Source organism: Lactuca saligna, chromosome 9 (genome assembly GCF_052625555.1).
Source record: "Lactuca saligna cultivar CGN05327 chromosome 9, ASM5262555v1, whole genome shotgun sequence".
Classification (NCBI taxonomy): Eukaryota; Viridiplantae; Streptophyta; class Magnoliopsida; order Asterales; family Asteraceae; genus Lactuca; species Lactuca saligna.
Window position 1 is genome coordinate 19,160,765 of NC_136425.1, and position 14,269 is coordinate 19,175,033.

The following is a 14,269-nucleotide window of genomic DNA, read 5'->3' on the forward strand; positions in this document are numbered from 1 at the left end:
ATGTGACCACAAATAATATAGTGGGATGTGGATGTTATTTACATCATTAATGGTGTTTATAACTAAATTATTATATTCCTATCTTACAAAAGAAGCCATTTCAATTGAAGTACACTTAGGGTTGATCACATGACAACATGTTAGCTAATATGAACTCAAAGATTAGGAGGTTTTTAGATCTAGTCCTACTCTACAAAATGGCACATACACGGCAACGTCCCCTCAAGTTTTAGTGCTTGTACAAAAAGCTGCTAAACATATGGGGGTGCCACTGTAATTTACACAAACATTAGGGGGCTATGAGTCTCTTAATAAACTTTTATGGATCTTTATATATTTTAGAATTTTGCTTTGCTTTTTCTGATGATCTCTGCAAACTTTGATGCATCTATGCACGTGCTTTTCCAACATATCATATGCCGTTATTTTCGAATTAAATTGTGTAAGAAATGAGAAAAATAATGTTCTATTCATTTTGAAATAAGGATGTATTTTAAATTTAATACAATAATTACACTATTGATGAATGATGCATTCAGAAGAGGTTAGTAGTAAATGCCGTCGTCTGTCTTTTAATATTTAGTTGATGGAATTATTAAAAAAATGTGGGTATCAAATCCAAAATTAAAAATAAAGCGTGATCTCACTTTTCTTCGACACTAATGTTAGTTCATGTCACAACAAATGCATCTCTAGTCCACATATTTCATAAAATTACTGTTATGATGAAGTGAAGTAAACAGCAAGAACACAATGAACACTTTGTCCTCAACAAATGATTGAATCCTACACACATATTTACACTTAAGCCTTCCTGGATGACGAGGACATGACTAAATCATTCGACATGTAAATTAGTGACTACCTTGTAGAGTATTTACAATGACATTCCAGGCAGGGCCGATCAAACCCCAGTTTGAGGCACCAAGCAAAATAAAATAATGAGACCCTTAAAGTAAAAAAATAAAATAAAGGTGACTGGTTTTTTTGTTTTTGTTTCTTAATGGGTCGTTTTATAAATTTGTCCTTAGAACGTTTATGTAATAGTATCAGTTGTTCAATTTTTTTGTTTTCTGTCCTTTTCTTATATAACCAAATGCTAGGCAACATGCTATTATTTTGAACATATAACAAAAAGAAAAAAACACGTAAATGAATCGGAAAAATCTAGTTGTGAACTTGTGATGTTGAATCGTTTTTCAGCAACAAACATAATGATTTTTGGAATCATTTTCTAGGCTTTAATAATAAGGATTTCAAAACTTATAATACTGAAGTTTCAAGTTATCTATAGACAATCATACAGAAAGCACATAAATTAACTTTTTATCATAAAACTAATATGAAAAAAATAAAGAATAATAACAAAATCTTACAATTTACACAAATTAGAAATAAAAAATCAGAATTAGTGAGCCTTCCATTTCATCTTAGGTGCTGTTTGTTTTTTGGAAAAAAACCTCTTCAAACCTCTTACTGCTGCGCGGCGCAGCACACGCGCAGCACTTTTAATCTCGCAGCTGTTTGTTTTTTAGAAGCCTTCTAAGTCAAAAACCTCTGCGCGTGCTCTGTTTGGCGCAACACTTGTACTGCCTCTTCCAACCTCTTCCAACATCTTCTTCTTCTTATTTTATTGCTGAAATTTTGATTATATGTTATTAAAATTTTATTTCATATTTTTTTTCCCTTTTTTTTCATTTATTCTTATTGAATTTATTTTTCATTTTTTTATATTCAATAATAATAATTTCTTGATGAAATATCATTATTTTTTACTGAAAATATCTTTATTTTTTTGTTGAAATATCATTCTTTTTTACTGAAATATCATTAATTTTTACCGAAATGTTATACATTATTAAATTTTACGTATTAAAAAGCTATTTTCGGTTTATAAAATTAGTTTATTTTAATTTTTTAATATCTGCAGCAGTATGCAGCTGTTAAAAAAACAAACATGCTTTTAATTATAGTCTGCAGCCGTTTGGTCCACCTCTTCTACTGCAGAGGGTTGCAGAGGTGGTCCGCAGACTTCATGAATTTTTGCTTCAGAAAATCAAACAGCACCTTAGTTTCCACCAAAATTGATAGAGTTTCATCTTCTTTTGTTGGAAATTGGTTTTCCCAATTTCCAAAAATGGTTTTTGTCTCCATTTTTTAGTATGAATTTCGAACTTTTGATATAATCAAAATGGACAAATGATTACATATTTTTGTTTTCATCCGTGACACCTTGGTTTTGATATATAAAACATCCAAAATAGATTGAAAATGAATGAGAAATTACTTGTCAACGTGAGGTAGTTGGAAGAGATTAAAAATGAGTTAATTGAGTTTTGTTTCATCCCATATTGGTGGGAGTATGAAAAGGAAAATGGGTTTATAACTACAAAGACTATCTATCTTAGTAAGACTTATAAAACTAAGGCTCTCTCTTGCACGCGCATGCAAGTCAGTTTGGCTTCGGTTTACTGAACTTGTGTGCGAGCGTGCGTCCTACGGCTATGAATACATCACCGGTCAATGAATCAAAATAAGTTTCATCATTCTCTCTTACTTTTGGTGCTTCTTCTTCCATCCCCTTCTGCAGGACTGGAAATTGAACCAGTATATACGAACTGGAGTTTTTTGGTTACTACTTATTGGGTTGAACTTTTTTCCAGCTTTAGTATCCTGACTTCGATGGATTGTAAATCATTGAATATCAAACCAAAAATATAACAATTATAGTCTAAAATCATGTAAAACCTCTAAAATACACACTGGAAAAAACTACATGTTAATCCGACTTCAAACGAATGACATATGCATGTTTTAAACTTTTCACACAAATTGGTTCTGATCCCTAAACTTGGTTTAACCGGACCCTAAGGACCCAAACTTAAATTACCCGAAACCCAAGTAAAGCCATTATTTAAATCAGGAATCCGAAATGGTTTTACATATTCTGGTTCTAGCGGTTCCAGTTTTGGTCTAGTTGTCCGATTTTAAATCCCATCTCTAATGGAGTTTGCTAGGCTATTAAATGGGTGGTGGTCATAAGGTGATATGATAGGGTTAGGTTGTAGGCATGTGATGAGGATTGTAGTTGGGTATAGTCCTTTGAAGATGCCCGATTTTAGTAGGATGTAGTAAAGGTATATGTGATCTAGTGATGTATGATGTGAAGATGATGATGTAGATATAAAGATGATAACTCGGTTTTTTAAGATGGTGACGGTCTCGTGAAATGTAGAAGATGATGACATAAAATATAAGATTTTAAGTTAAAGATAATGATTAAGTTTCCTAAATTATAAATATTTATGTAATAGCCTATTTCCCGATTCATGAATTATCCTGGTTTTGTTTTGCCTTTTTAACTAAAATTTGAATATCTAGATTTAATCGTAAGGGACGTGGGTGCCCTTTACGCCTTGTTCCCAATGTATAGATGGTGTGAGGCGTGGTGTGACAGCAAGACCAAGCCTCAAGCTTAATGAACCATGAAGAGTCATTGCGTTTTTCAACGAGTGATGTCAGGCGGCGATTTTGTATTAATTTATAGTTAAATTACCACATAAATATAAATTTATATTAAATATATCTACCTTTTAGAAATGTTATATCAATAACTAATAACAAAAAAAAATTATAAAAAACACAATATTTGTATCTCCGATTAGAAAAGACATAACAAAAAGAAAAAGAACGTGTCTCAAACGAAAAAACACGCGTCATAACATGCCATAACATGTCATGGTATGTCATATTACACCTTGACACGCGTCACACCTAACAACAACGTTATGAGGTTTTTCATAACGGTGAAATCACGCCTCAGGCCATGGCACGCCTTTTAGAACATTGATGGTGAGGGATGTCATTAGAAATTGTGTTCCTGAGTTTAATTGATGGAGGGAGAGTTAGGGACGGAAAGGATTTTGCAGCCATATTTTTCTTCCAAAATTTCCTCCTAAATTAGGCGGAATTTGGAAAAAAGTGAGGGGAAGGAAAATCTTTTAGTTTTATTTTCTTTTCCATCATAACTCGGGAACACGGAAACTTAAAATTTTCCTTTCATTTCCTTCGAACTAATGAAAACGGAATAAGGAAATTTTTCTCCCTCCCCCCCCCCCCCCCCCCCCTTTCTTTTTGTCAATATTTTCCTTTTCTTTCCTTTATTGAATATACAAAAAAAAAAAAAAAAAAAAAAAAAAAAAAAAAAAAAAAACCTCATGAACAAGGCGTTAAGGGGCGCGACGCGCCCCGACCCATGGGTTGAATTTTTTTAGGGTTTGGAGGGCTGATTAAGCATCATTAACCCTTAGGATTTGATAATTCTCAGCCTCAAACACCCTTAGAACATTTCTTGTGAAACCCTAGCCTCCTTTCTCTCATTTTGAGCCTTAAAACTCTTTTATTGGCTTATTTCCCTCCTTGTGGTATGAAACTTGAAGATTAAGATGTTTCTTTTGTGCATAGAAGGAAGGCCCAAATATAGATCCAACAAGTTTGCATCACTTCTTGACCATTGTGAGTATAAAACTTCAAATTTACTCATTGATTCTATAGATCTTGTCTTATGTCATAAAATGCACTTTATGGTTTATTTTGTTTGTGATCTTAGAGTTGAGGGGACTCTAGCTCCTTTTAAGCAAGTTGGAATGTTTCTTGGACCTCATGGACTACGAAAATTATGATCTTTTGCCTTCCCAACAAGCCATTCAAGTTATCTTGGTCTCTTAGGTCATTTTGGTGTAATAAAGTTTAGATCCTGAATGTCTGGGAAGTCTTAATGGATAAAGTTGGAAACTTTATCCATTAATACCTTGTAAAGGACTAGATCTGTAAGTTTGAGCTTTGACTTAATGGATTAAGTCGATTTTACTTTCAGAAATGGGAATGGATGCGACGCGTCTTTCCCACACGTGAAACCTCTTAGGATGTCTTTTGAATCACGTCTGTCTTATACTTGAAACCCAATTGTTTTATCTTTTAGTGGGTGTGAGGGTCCCTTATAGTGCGCATGGCGCCTGTCTGACTAATTGTTGAAATTTTGACTTTTTGAAAAAGTTTGACCTTAGGTAAAACTTTAGAGCTTTAGGTCATAGGTTGTTGTTTGACCTTTTATTTAATGTTTAGATGGTTTTTAAGACTAGCCTTCACACATGTTCATCTGTGAGGTGAGTCTTTTCACTATGTTATGTAAGACATTATATGTGATGGTATGCTTGTTATCTTTGTGACTCATCTTGTTGGGATGCACCTGTTTATATATGAGGTTGGACCCATTTAGAAGATGGGTGAAACGCCCCAAAAATCAAGGTAAATTTTCATTTTTAAAATCCAACCAATACCCATAATTGTTTACAAAACATTGTTCTCAAAAGTAATAGTCACAAATTAGGGTATCCCAAAATCTAAAATCATAAAACTGGAAGGACGTGTGCGATCATGTTTTTGCTTTCCCATGATCATCTGAAGTACCCGAAACATAAAATTGAAAACCATAAGCCAAAGCTTAGTGACTTCCCCCAAAGTACCACACACAATCAAAAAATATACTATCATGTATGCTTGGTCCAATCAGTCATCGGATTGAAATACCCACAGGTCCACATCCATCAGACTGGATTACCCTTGGCCCAATCAGTCATCAGATTGTAATTCCAATATATATAACGGGCCCATTCAGTCATTGGACTAGTATACCTTCGGGTCCACAACTATCGGGCAGGAATACCCTCGGTCTTTTGGCTCATGCACATAACAATAAAGCCTTAACCCAAAATCGTACTATGTTGACATATGCAACAGATAAAAATATAACCACCCAGCAGTTATTCAAGTAGATAGTAGATCACTACAACATAACAACATTCTATGTATCCGGATACAGATCTAACAGATCACTACCGCATAACAACATCCTATATACAAGGATACAAATATAACAAATCACTACAATATAACAACATCCTATATACTAGGATACAAATCTAACAGATCACTACAGTATAACATCCTATATACCAGGATACATAACTAAGTGGGCCGACATTGGTACCTTCGACTCGCATATACAGTGAGGAAACTCACCACACAGTCTGACAAAATAGTTGAACAACATGCTGCTCCTAGCACCAACTCTATCGGTCACCTTACAACAAATCGTGACCAAACTCAGATTATAGTTCAAAATACCCAAAATATCCTTGGGTCAAACTTAGTCAAAATCCTGGTAAAAGGTCAAGGGTCAAGAGTTAACCGAATCAACTCAAGTTGAGTACGCCTAGCGTACTCAACTCGTATGCATGGTGTATTTATCATCCAAAATGGGACTCCACACGAGTACGCGCAACATACTCAGAAGTCGCTCTTCAAAAAAAACATACTCAGAAGCATGCCCATCATACTTGGTTAGATGTCATTTTCTTCCATTAAGTACTTAATCTCTTAAGTCTTTTCGTCCAACGCCCAGATCTAGTCCCAAATAGTATTCTAAATCATAAATTTTTTAACTTTATGTCCTTGCATGGTCATTAGTGGTCCAAACCTTAAAACCCTAACTTCTTAACCCATTTAAGTCACCATACGCTTTGCATGAAATGACAAGAAGGGCCAAGATTACATTTTAGCTTTTATTTTTATATTCAGAAAAATCACAAAGAAAAAAGTAAATAAAATAAAATAAAAACTATGTTATGTTGTACATTTTACCCTTTAGGTTAAACAAAATTAATTCAAAAATTATTTTAAATAGTTTTTCAAATCTTTTAACTTTTATTTTTTTATTATAAAATTATACTTCTTTTAAAGTTAACAAGTACATTTTTAAACATTTCTATATAAATAAAAATTACAGCTTCCGTCTTCCAACTTAACTACCAATTAGTTTTGTTAATAAACATAACAAATAACTAATCAGACGTTACGACTAACCTTAAATAAAAGTTTAATAATGTTTTGTTATAATGTATTTACCTGGCGTTATAAAGTTATCATTAAGCCTCAAATAGATGTATTAAGTTTAATATATATATATATATATATATATATATATATATATATATATATATATATATATATATATATATATATATATATTAAGGTTGGTGTGGGGCATAATGATAAATAAATAGTAAAAGTGGCAAAACACAAACTTTGATGCCAGAGGGTGCATCAAGTACATATCTTCATGCTGCTTGTTTTATGGCAACTTAACTCATTTTATTACTCTTTTCTATCTTTACAATCATTCCTCCCTCCACCATGTTCTTTCTTTTAACTTTCTATCACATTTTGCGTTTTTCATTTAATTTTGTGTTTTTTTTTTCAAAAATAGTAAGAAAAAAACTTTCCACAAATATGACTTGATCAAAGTGGAGAAAACTAAAGTTGCTGGTTTTTATAATGTTGATTTCTGTATGTGATTTAAGTTGTATAAAGTAAACTAAAACACTAATATTTATATAGATATTTGGTATTTTAACTTGTTTTGGTAGATGAACGAACATCAAATAAGGGGATAATTCGTTAGGCTAATCAATCTTATTTATTTATTCAGTGCATTCAAGTTATCTGAGATACTATCAACTCTCTATATAAGCAAAAATGAAGAACGAAATAGTTAATATTTTGTTTTCAAGTCGATTATGACATACTTTCTTATATTTGAAATTGATTCTTAATAATTCATATTTTCACATATATAACAATATACTTTGTGTGGTTTGGCGATTAAAGCTCGGTGTTGGTGAGTAAAGTGCTTCAATGGACGTCTCATATTGAAATAAAGGTGACTACTTTGTGTGTATATGGTAGTGAGGTGTTATTTAGACAAAATTAGATAAGTGGTTTTGGCAAACATTATTAGTAAATCTTCATAAAAAAAATTTAACACTAATTATCCTTGTGTTTCAAAAACTTACACAAAGGTCTTTGGACTTAAGTGCATACCAAATGACTAACTTATACTTCTTTTTCTTTGAAAATGCCATTACTTCATGGATAACCAAAGACGAATATGAAGTTTTAACCAAGATGCTACATGCAAAATCAAGTTGGCGAAAACAGCAAAAGAGCTACTCATACTGCCAAAATGATATATAAAGTTATTAAAACCTCAAACTCTTGGATTATAAATTCTGGTGCCAGTGATCATGTCATACATCTTAAGTACTTGTTCAAAAACATGAAAATTTTAGGTGATTGTACATATATGACTATTCCTAATGGTGAAGATATAAATGTCAAAAGGGTTGGTGATATACAATTGTCCAAAGACTTTGGACTTAAGGATGTATTAAGTTTTCCAGAATTTAAATGCAACTTGATGTCAGTTAGCAAGATTACAGGATTTGAATTGTGCCTTAAAGAAAATTAAAGGTATGCAATTGGTCTAAGAGCCCAAAAAATAATAATAATAATAATAATAATAATAATAATAATAATAATTAAAAACAGCGACTATCGAGCCCGCTACATTTTTTTTATCACAATTCTTAACCATTAACCAATCATGGATCCATTATATCTGGCCCAAATCCAATATCTGCTCCTCATTTATTTCTTTTCGCTTACTTTGCATCTTAATTTATTATATCTATTAATAATCGTACATGAAACTAATTGTCTGCTCCTCTTTTACTTCTGTTGACATATTTTAAATCTTAGTTTAGTTGGTTCTCTTTTTAAAAAATAATATTAATCCGGAATTAGATTTCAGTCAAAAATCAGTGCAAAAAACTCAAATATCCAAACTATGAAATTCCAATCTAAATTGTTTAATTAGATAATTCAATTTAATCCAAACAGTGAACAATCTATTTAAATCGTATTGTATAATGCCTATTGATGATCATATATGAAATTAATAGTGTTTATTGATAACCATGTATGAAATCTATAAGATCTAATAGATTAAACATCCCATATGTAAATGGTCAAATCCAATATCTTAACACATAATTAATTCTTCGACATTAGATTGATGATCGTCATTGGTCCCGTAGCTCAGTTGGTTAGAGCGTTGGTCTTATGAGCCGAAGGTCGCGGGTTCGAGCCCCGCCGGGACCATATATATATATATATACATGATATTTGTATAATTCGTATTTTATTCTTTTGTTAAATTGTCACATTAACATATACTTTTTGAAAACTTTGATTACATAAATATTCCATCTTCCCTAATCAAAATAGAAAATAGCATTAACATATACTTTTGAAAAAAACACATCAAAATATACGTTTATCCACTCCATTTTATTTTGATCAAACTATTTCTTTAAGTACATCAAAACATTTGTAAACATAAGATTTATTTCTAACTCTTGTTTTGTCACACAACAACATCAAAATATACTTTTGAAACCTTTGTTTACATAAATATACCATCTTCCCTAATCAAAATAAGTCCATTGTTATAGCAAGAGAAATGGTACGACAAGTAATCAAATCAGCAAACTATTTTGTCTACTCCTTTTTATTTTGATCATATCAGAGATATTTTCGCTTGGTTTTCTTCATTGTTGAACGGATGATCTTCTTCTTCTTCTTCTTCTTCTTCTCCAACATCTATCATAACCCATGAATCACTTTTCACATCACCCAACAAAGGATTCGATTCCCCTACAATATGGTCCTCTTTTGGAGCCATATTTTCTTTAGAACTCAATTGACTTCCCAACTTTTCCACTATCATATTGCCACCAAATCCATCAGAAAGTTGTGAAATCTCAGGGGGTTTTTTGATGGGGTTTCTTGAATATGAATTCTCATCTTGGATCATGGGTGAGATTTGGTTTTCATCGAGATTCCCATGTTCAATGAATTGGGAATGAGACCTTTTGTATTTTTCCAAAGAAGATTGTTGAAGAACACCATGTCCTGAAGAAATCCTATGGTTAAAACTCCCAAATCCTTCAATTCCTCTACTTAATTTCCTTGCTTTTGCTCTCTCTTCTTTTAGCGAACTCGATTCATTCAGAAATTTCAAGGTTCTTTCTGATTTCAGTCTTACATTAAGCCCCCAATTGAATCTGCATCATACCAAAGATATAAAAATTATAAAAAGATATTAAAAATCAAATTTTTATAGTAAAACGAAAGGACCCAGATGAGAAAGAAGCTAAATCAACGATAAAGATTAGATTTTTAGAAGAGGAAAAAAGAAAAAGTACCCTTTTTCATCGATATATTGAAAATTGGTCATCTCTTGAATAACATCTTTGTGAGTTTGAAATTCTTCTGCAACACTTTCAGGGCCATGTGTCAACAAGTGTTCTAATACCACCACAGCTTTATATGATATCCTCCAGTTGTTTGCATCAAATCTCACCAATCTGATGTTTGACTTAAATAGTAAGAATTGAAGAACACAAAAGAATTAAAGAAGAATTGATAAAAAAAATACCTGTTGTGAAGAACATTAACGATTCTCCAGTAATCATCGATTTCAAAAGCAGCTTTTGATATCACCTTCAAGGTACGTGCATCTGGCGCCCATGGATTCCCGTTTGTTGATTCTTCAACCAATCTTCAATAAATCAACAAAAAAGGTCAAAGATTTGTAACGTAAAAAGAAAGAATGAAATCGAAAAGCAGTGTAGATGGAAAGAGTACAGTTGAGCAGGGGTAACATCGGTCAAAGCTAATCGAGCAGTCTTGATTTTTTCCTTGAGGAAGAAAGAAGCTTGTTTTTTGAATTCATGGAAAGATGATGATGAACCCAGATTTTCACTGTTGTTGATTTTTCCTAAAATTGACATTTCTCATGAGAGAATTTTGAAATCTTGCAAGATAGTGAAGAGAAATCGGAGTTGGAGTGGGTCAAATCTTGGTATCTGGTGATATTCAAATTCAAAATGGCGTCACCAATTAAATAAAATAATCCATTTGAGTCCAGAAAAGCGACACATTTTTCCCTTTGACTTCTTCCGAATAGAAAATGCTGTATATGTGTTACAGTTTCCCAATAAAAAAAAATAAGGCAGGTAAACTTAAAGGCTCTATTCTATATCAATTGTGTAACCTCCTTGTATCTATTTTTTATCTATGTGAATGAAATATATATATATATATATATATATATATATATATATATATATATATATATATATATATATATATATATATATATATATATATATGACGATTCATTTGAGATTAAAAAAAAATATAAATCTTGAAATTCAACCTCAATGATATATTATCATTTGTTTATTTGTGGATTTTTATTGGTGATGTGATATTCATATTCCTAGCTTCTTGAGGGTGGAAGAAGTGGTTCGGTGTGTGAACTCGGTTAATCTCTCCTTGGTTAAAAAAGCGGTTCTTGAATGGATAATTATGACTAGGTTGTTGCTTCTTTGGTATTTTAGGAATTTCATCCTCTTTAATGGTCAAAACACTTTCAGGAATTCGTTAATCGACATGTTGATCGAACATTCAACAATTGGTTTGTAAACAATAATAATAATAATAATAAGTATTTGCAAAGGACATCCTTATAGGACCTTATGTTATTGATTCATACGTAATTCTCTGTTAGCTATTTGCTAATTTTTTCGTCAATAAAATTCAACCGTTCGATAATAGTGAAACGCTACAATTTTCATGGGTTTGAAAAATTAATAATTGTGTTGTTTTATATGTCTAACGACATCTACAATTGTCATTTATCGTAAAGTTTTTTTTATTTAACTTTTGAATAAGTTTATTTTACCATTTGAATAGGTTATATAGTCTTTTTTTTACCTTAGGGTGGACGGAGTCTAACCCGTGTATCCATTGATGCCAACGGTTTGAAGAGGTGGAGTCGTGTTCCTGCTAAGACTGCCTCCCGTCCATCCCTCTTTCATGTCACATTTTTTTAGTCCAACGCCTAACGGGTTAAAGAACCCGCCAAGATACCCATTTTCCAATACGGGCAGGTGGGAGTGGTGTATATGGATACCCATTTTCTAAAACAGGCGGGTGGGTGTAGTGTATACGCCGGTGCTATTTAAATTTTTGACAAATTACTTTTTTTTGTTAAATTATATAAAATTGTATGAGAAGAACAATAATTCGGACACAAAATATTGCATAATATACAACTATTTCTTGGATATATAAAATTAGGGTTTAAAACCATAATAAGTTAAAACAAATATGAACAAGAACGAATTGTAGTACCAGTAGAACAAACATATACATCTAAATATGATATCTTTTAGGAAAGGATAATCACAAATGCACCATAAAAGGAATATATAAAAATGAGAATTTAAATACCCTTCTATTTTTTGTTTTTATTTTTCTTTCTACCTATTTAAGATGATGAAAGTATACAAATTGAACATTCTAATCAAATTTAAATTGCGACACTTATCACCATCTAAAATAAATAGAAAGATAATAGGAACAAAAAGTAAGAGAATATTTAATATCTAATAATAAAATGATATAACTTTCCAATTTTTTATTAAGGAAAATATCCAAAATGGCAACTAATAACATAAAATTTACTCATTAAGTTATTGACGTTTCAATTTCATCTAATTGACCAACAAACTTTTTTTAGTTCTATTAAAACATTGAGAGTGGTGATAGCCGGTTACCAACCCACTTGGAGTCCACATCAGTGATGCGTCCACATAATCGGTGATATAATAAAATTGAAAATAAATTTTTATTGGTCAATTGGGTACAATTATATAAGTTTAGCGACTTAAAAGCAAATAAAATGTTATTGGTTGCCATTTTATGACATTTTATAGAAAATATTAAAAAAAATTAAACACATTTATAACTTGCTTTAAAAATATTTAGACCAGCAATAAGACTTAACAATTTATATGAAGTGGATTGTTTGGGAAAATAAATAATGTAATAAACAAAATAATTTTTAGTATCTTTGAATATATAATTCTTAAATTGTTAAGTCTTAAAAATAGTTATATGAGTTTAACAATGAAGAAAATGGAATTTTTTCATTGAAAACGATCTTAATTGTCTTATGGCTGGTGTGTGTATTTTTAAGATAAGTAAGTTGAGATGAAATCGAAGATTTTAGATATGTATAAATGGTGTTTAAATGTTTTTTAATATTTTCTATGAAAATGTCATAAAATGGTGACCGATAATATTTATTAGCTTTTTAAGTCACTAAACTTATATAATTGTATCCAACTGACCTACAAACTTTTTTGTTCGATTCCATTATATCATCGATTACATAGACACAACCGGTGACGTGGACTCCATATGGGTTGGTAACCGGTTATCATCGGTATCAATGGTATAATATAACCAAAAAAATGTTGGTCAATTGGGTGCAATTAAAACTTCAATGACCTAATGGGTAAAATTTTTGTTATTGATTGCCATTTTAGATCATTTTCCCTTTTTTTATTAAGGGTTATTTGCATAAAAACCCTACAAAGTATCACTTATGTTCTTAATTGGCCACCCAACATTATTTTAACCCTCTTAGGACATTTAACTTAGATAAGATAATTTATTAAGCCATTTAGTCAAATTTAAAATAGTGTCTCCGTCCAATGAGCTGATGTGGACTCCACTTAGACTAATAATGCTGATGTGGACCTCTCATTGACATAAATCCTTTCTTCGTTGGGCTGACATACCCTAGTCTTTAGGTTTTTCCCAAATTATCCTCGACGATTTCTGAATAATAAAGTTGATGTAGGTTTTCATATCGATTACAACAGTCCACCGACTGTAACTCTCATGGTGTTGGTGTGGTCAGTTCATTCCGCTACAACTTCTCTTGCTTTGGTGTTGATTTTCTAGTCTTTATCTCCGGTGAATGGGATGTTGAGTTTTTGACCATTTTACGAGAAGAACGTCGACAGAGTCGTCCCATTATTGTACTTTCTTGGCTGAGAGGATGAAAGTGTCGGTTTCAAACATGATAGAGATCAACTAACCCATGTTTAGTCATGTTTTCGGCCATTTAGGTTGTTTCTAATGAAGTGGGCATTGATTTGTGTTGGGAATATTAGGTTTTGTAGTGGAGATTTGGATACCAGCTTGGATCGTGATATCACTTTCCGAAACTGATATTTCTACCCTATGTCTGGGTTACAAGAAATTTAGCCTAGGATAATCCAAGCGGACACTTACGTTTCTAGGCACAGAAAACGTAAGTTAATATGCTAAAGAGTTCTGTGAATGTGTGATGAAAAACGAGAGCTGAGAAAAGACCCCCTTATACTAAATACGATTAGGGTTTCATTAGGGTTGGGCCGTCATTAGTTGCTTTGGAAGCAAGTAATAT

The 14,269-nt window shown here is 31.8% G+C and overlaps 1 protein-coding gene and 1 non-coding gene across 2 annotated transcripts; one reads left to right on the top strand and one right to left on the bottom strand.

Annotated features, from left to right (window-relative positions):
• Nucleotides 1-8,986: 8,986 nt before the first annotated feature.
• TRNAI-UAU (transfer RNA isoleucine (anticodon UAU)) lies at nt 8,987-9,060 on the top strand. The gene has a single exon. It is a non-coding gene; the product is annotated as a tRNA-Ile (tRNA).
• A 286-nt stretch (nt 9,061-9,346) lies between these two features.
• LOC145018603 (ENTH domain-containing protein C794.11c-like) lies at nt 9,347-10,838 on the bottom strand. The gene is made up of 4 exons (XM_078976480.1): nt 10,609-10,838; nt 10,400-10,522; nt 10,167-10,328; nt 9,347-10,025 (listed from the first exon to the last, which is right to left on the bottom strand). The coding sequence occupies exons 1-4, from the start codon at nt 10,752-10,754 to the stop codon at nt 9,479-9,481; spliced, it is 978 nt and encodes a 325-aa protein (XP_078832606.1). The 5' UTR covers nt 10,755-10,838; the 3' UTR covers nt 9,347-9,478.
• Between the last annotated feature and the right edge of the window lie 3,431 nt (nt 10,839-14,269).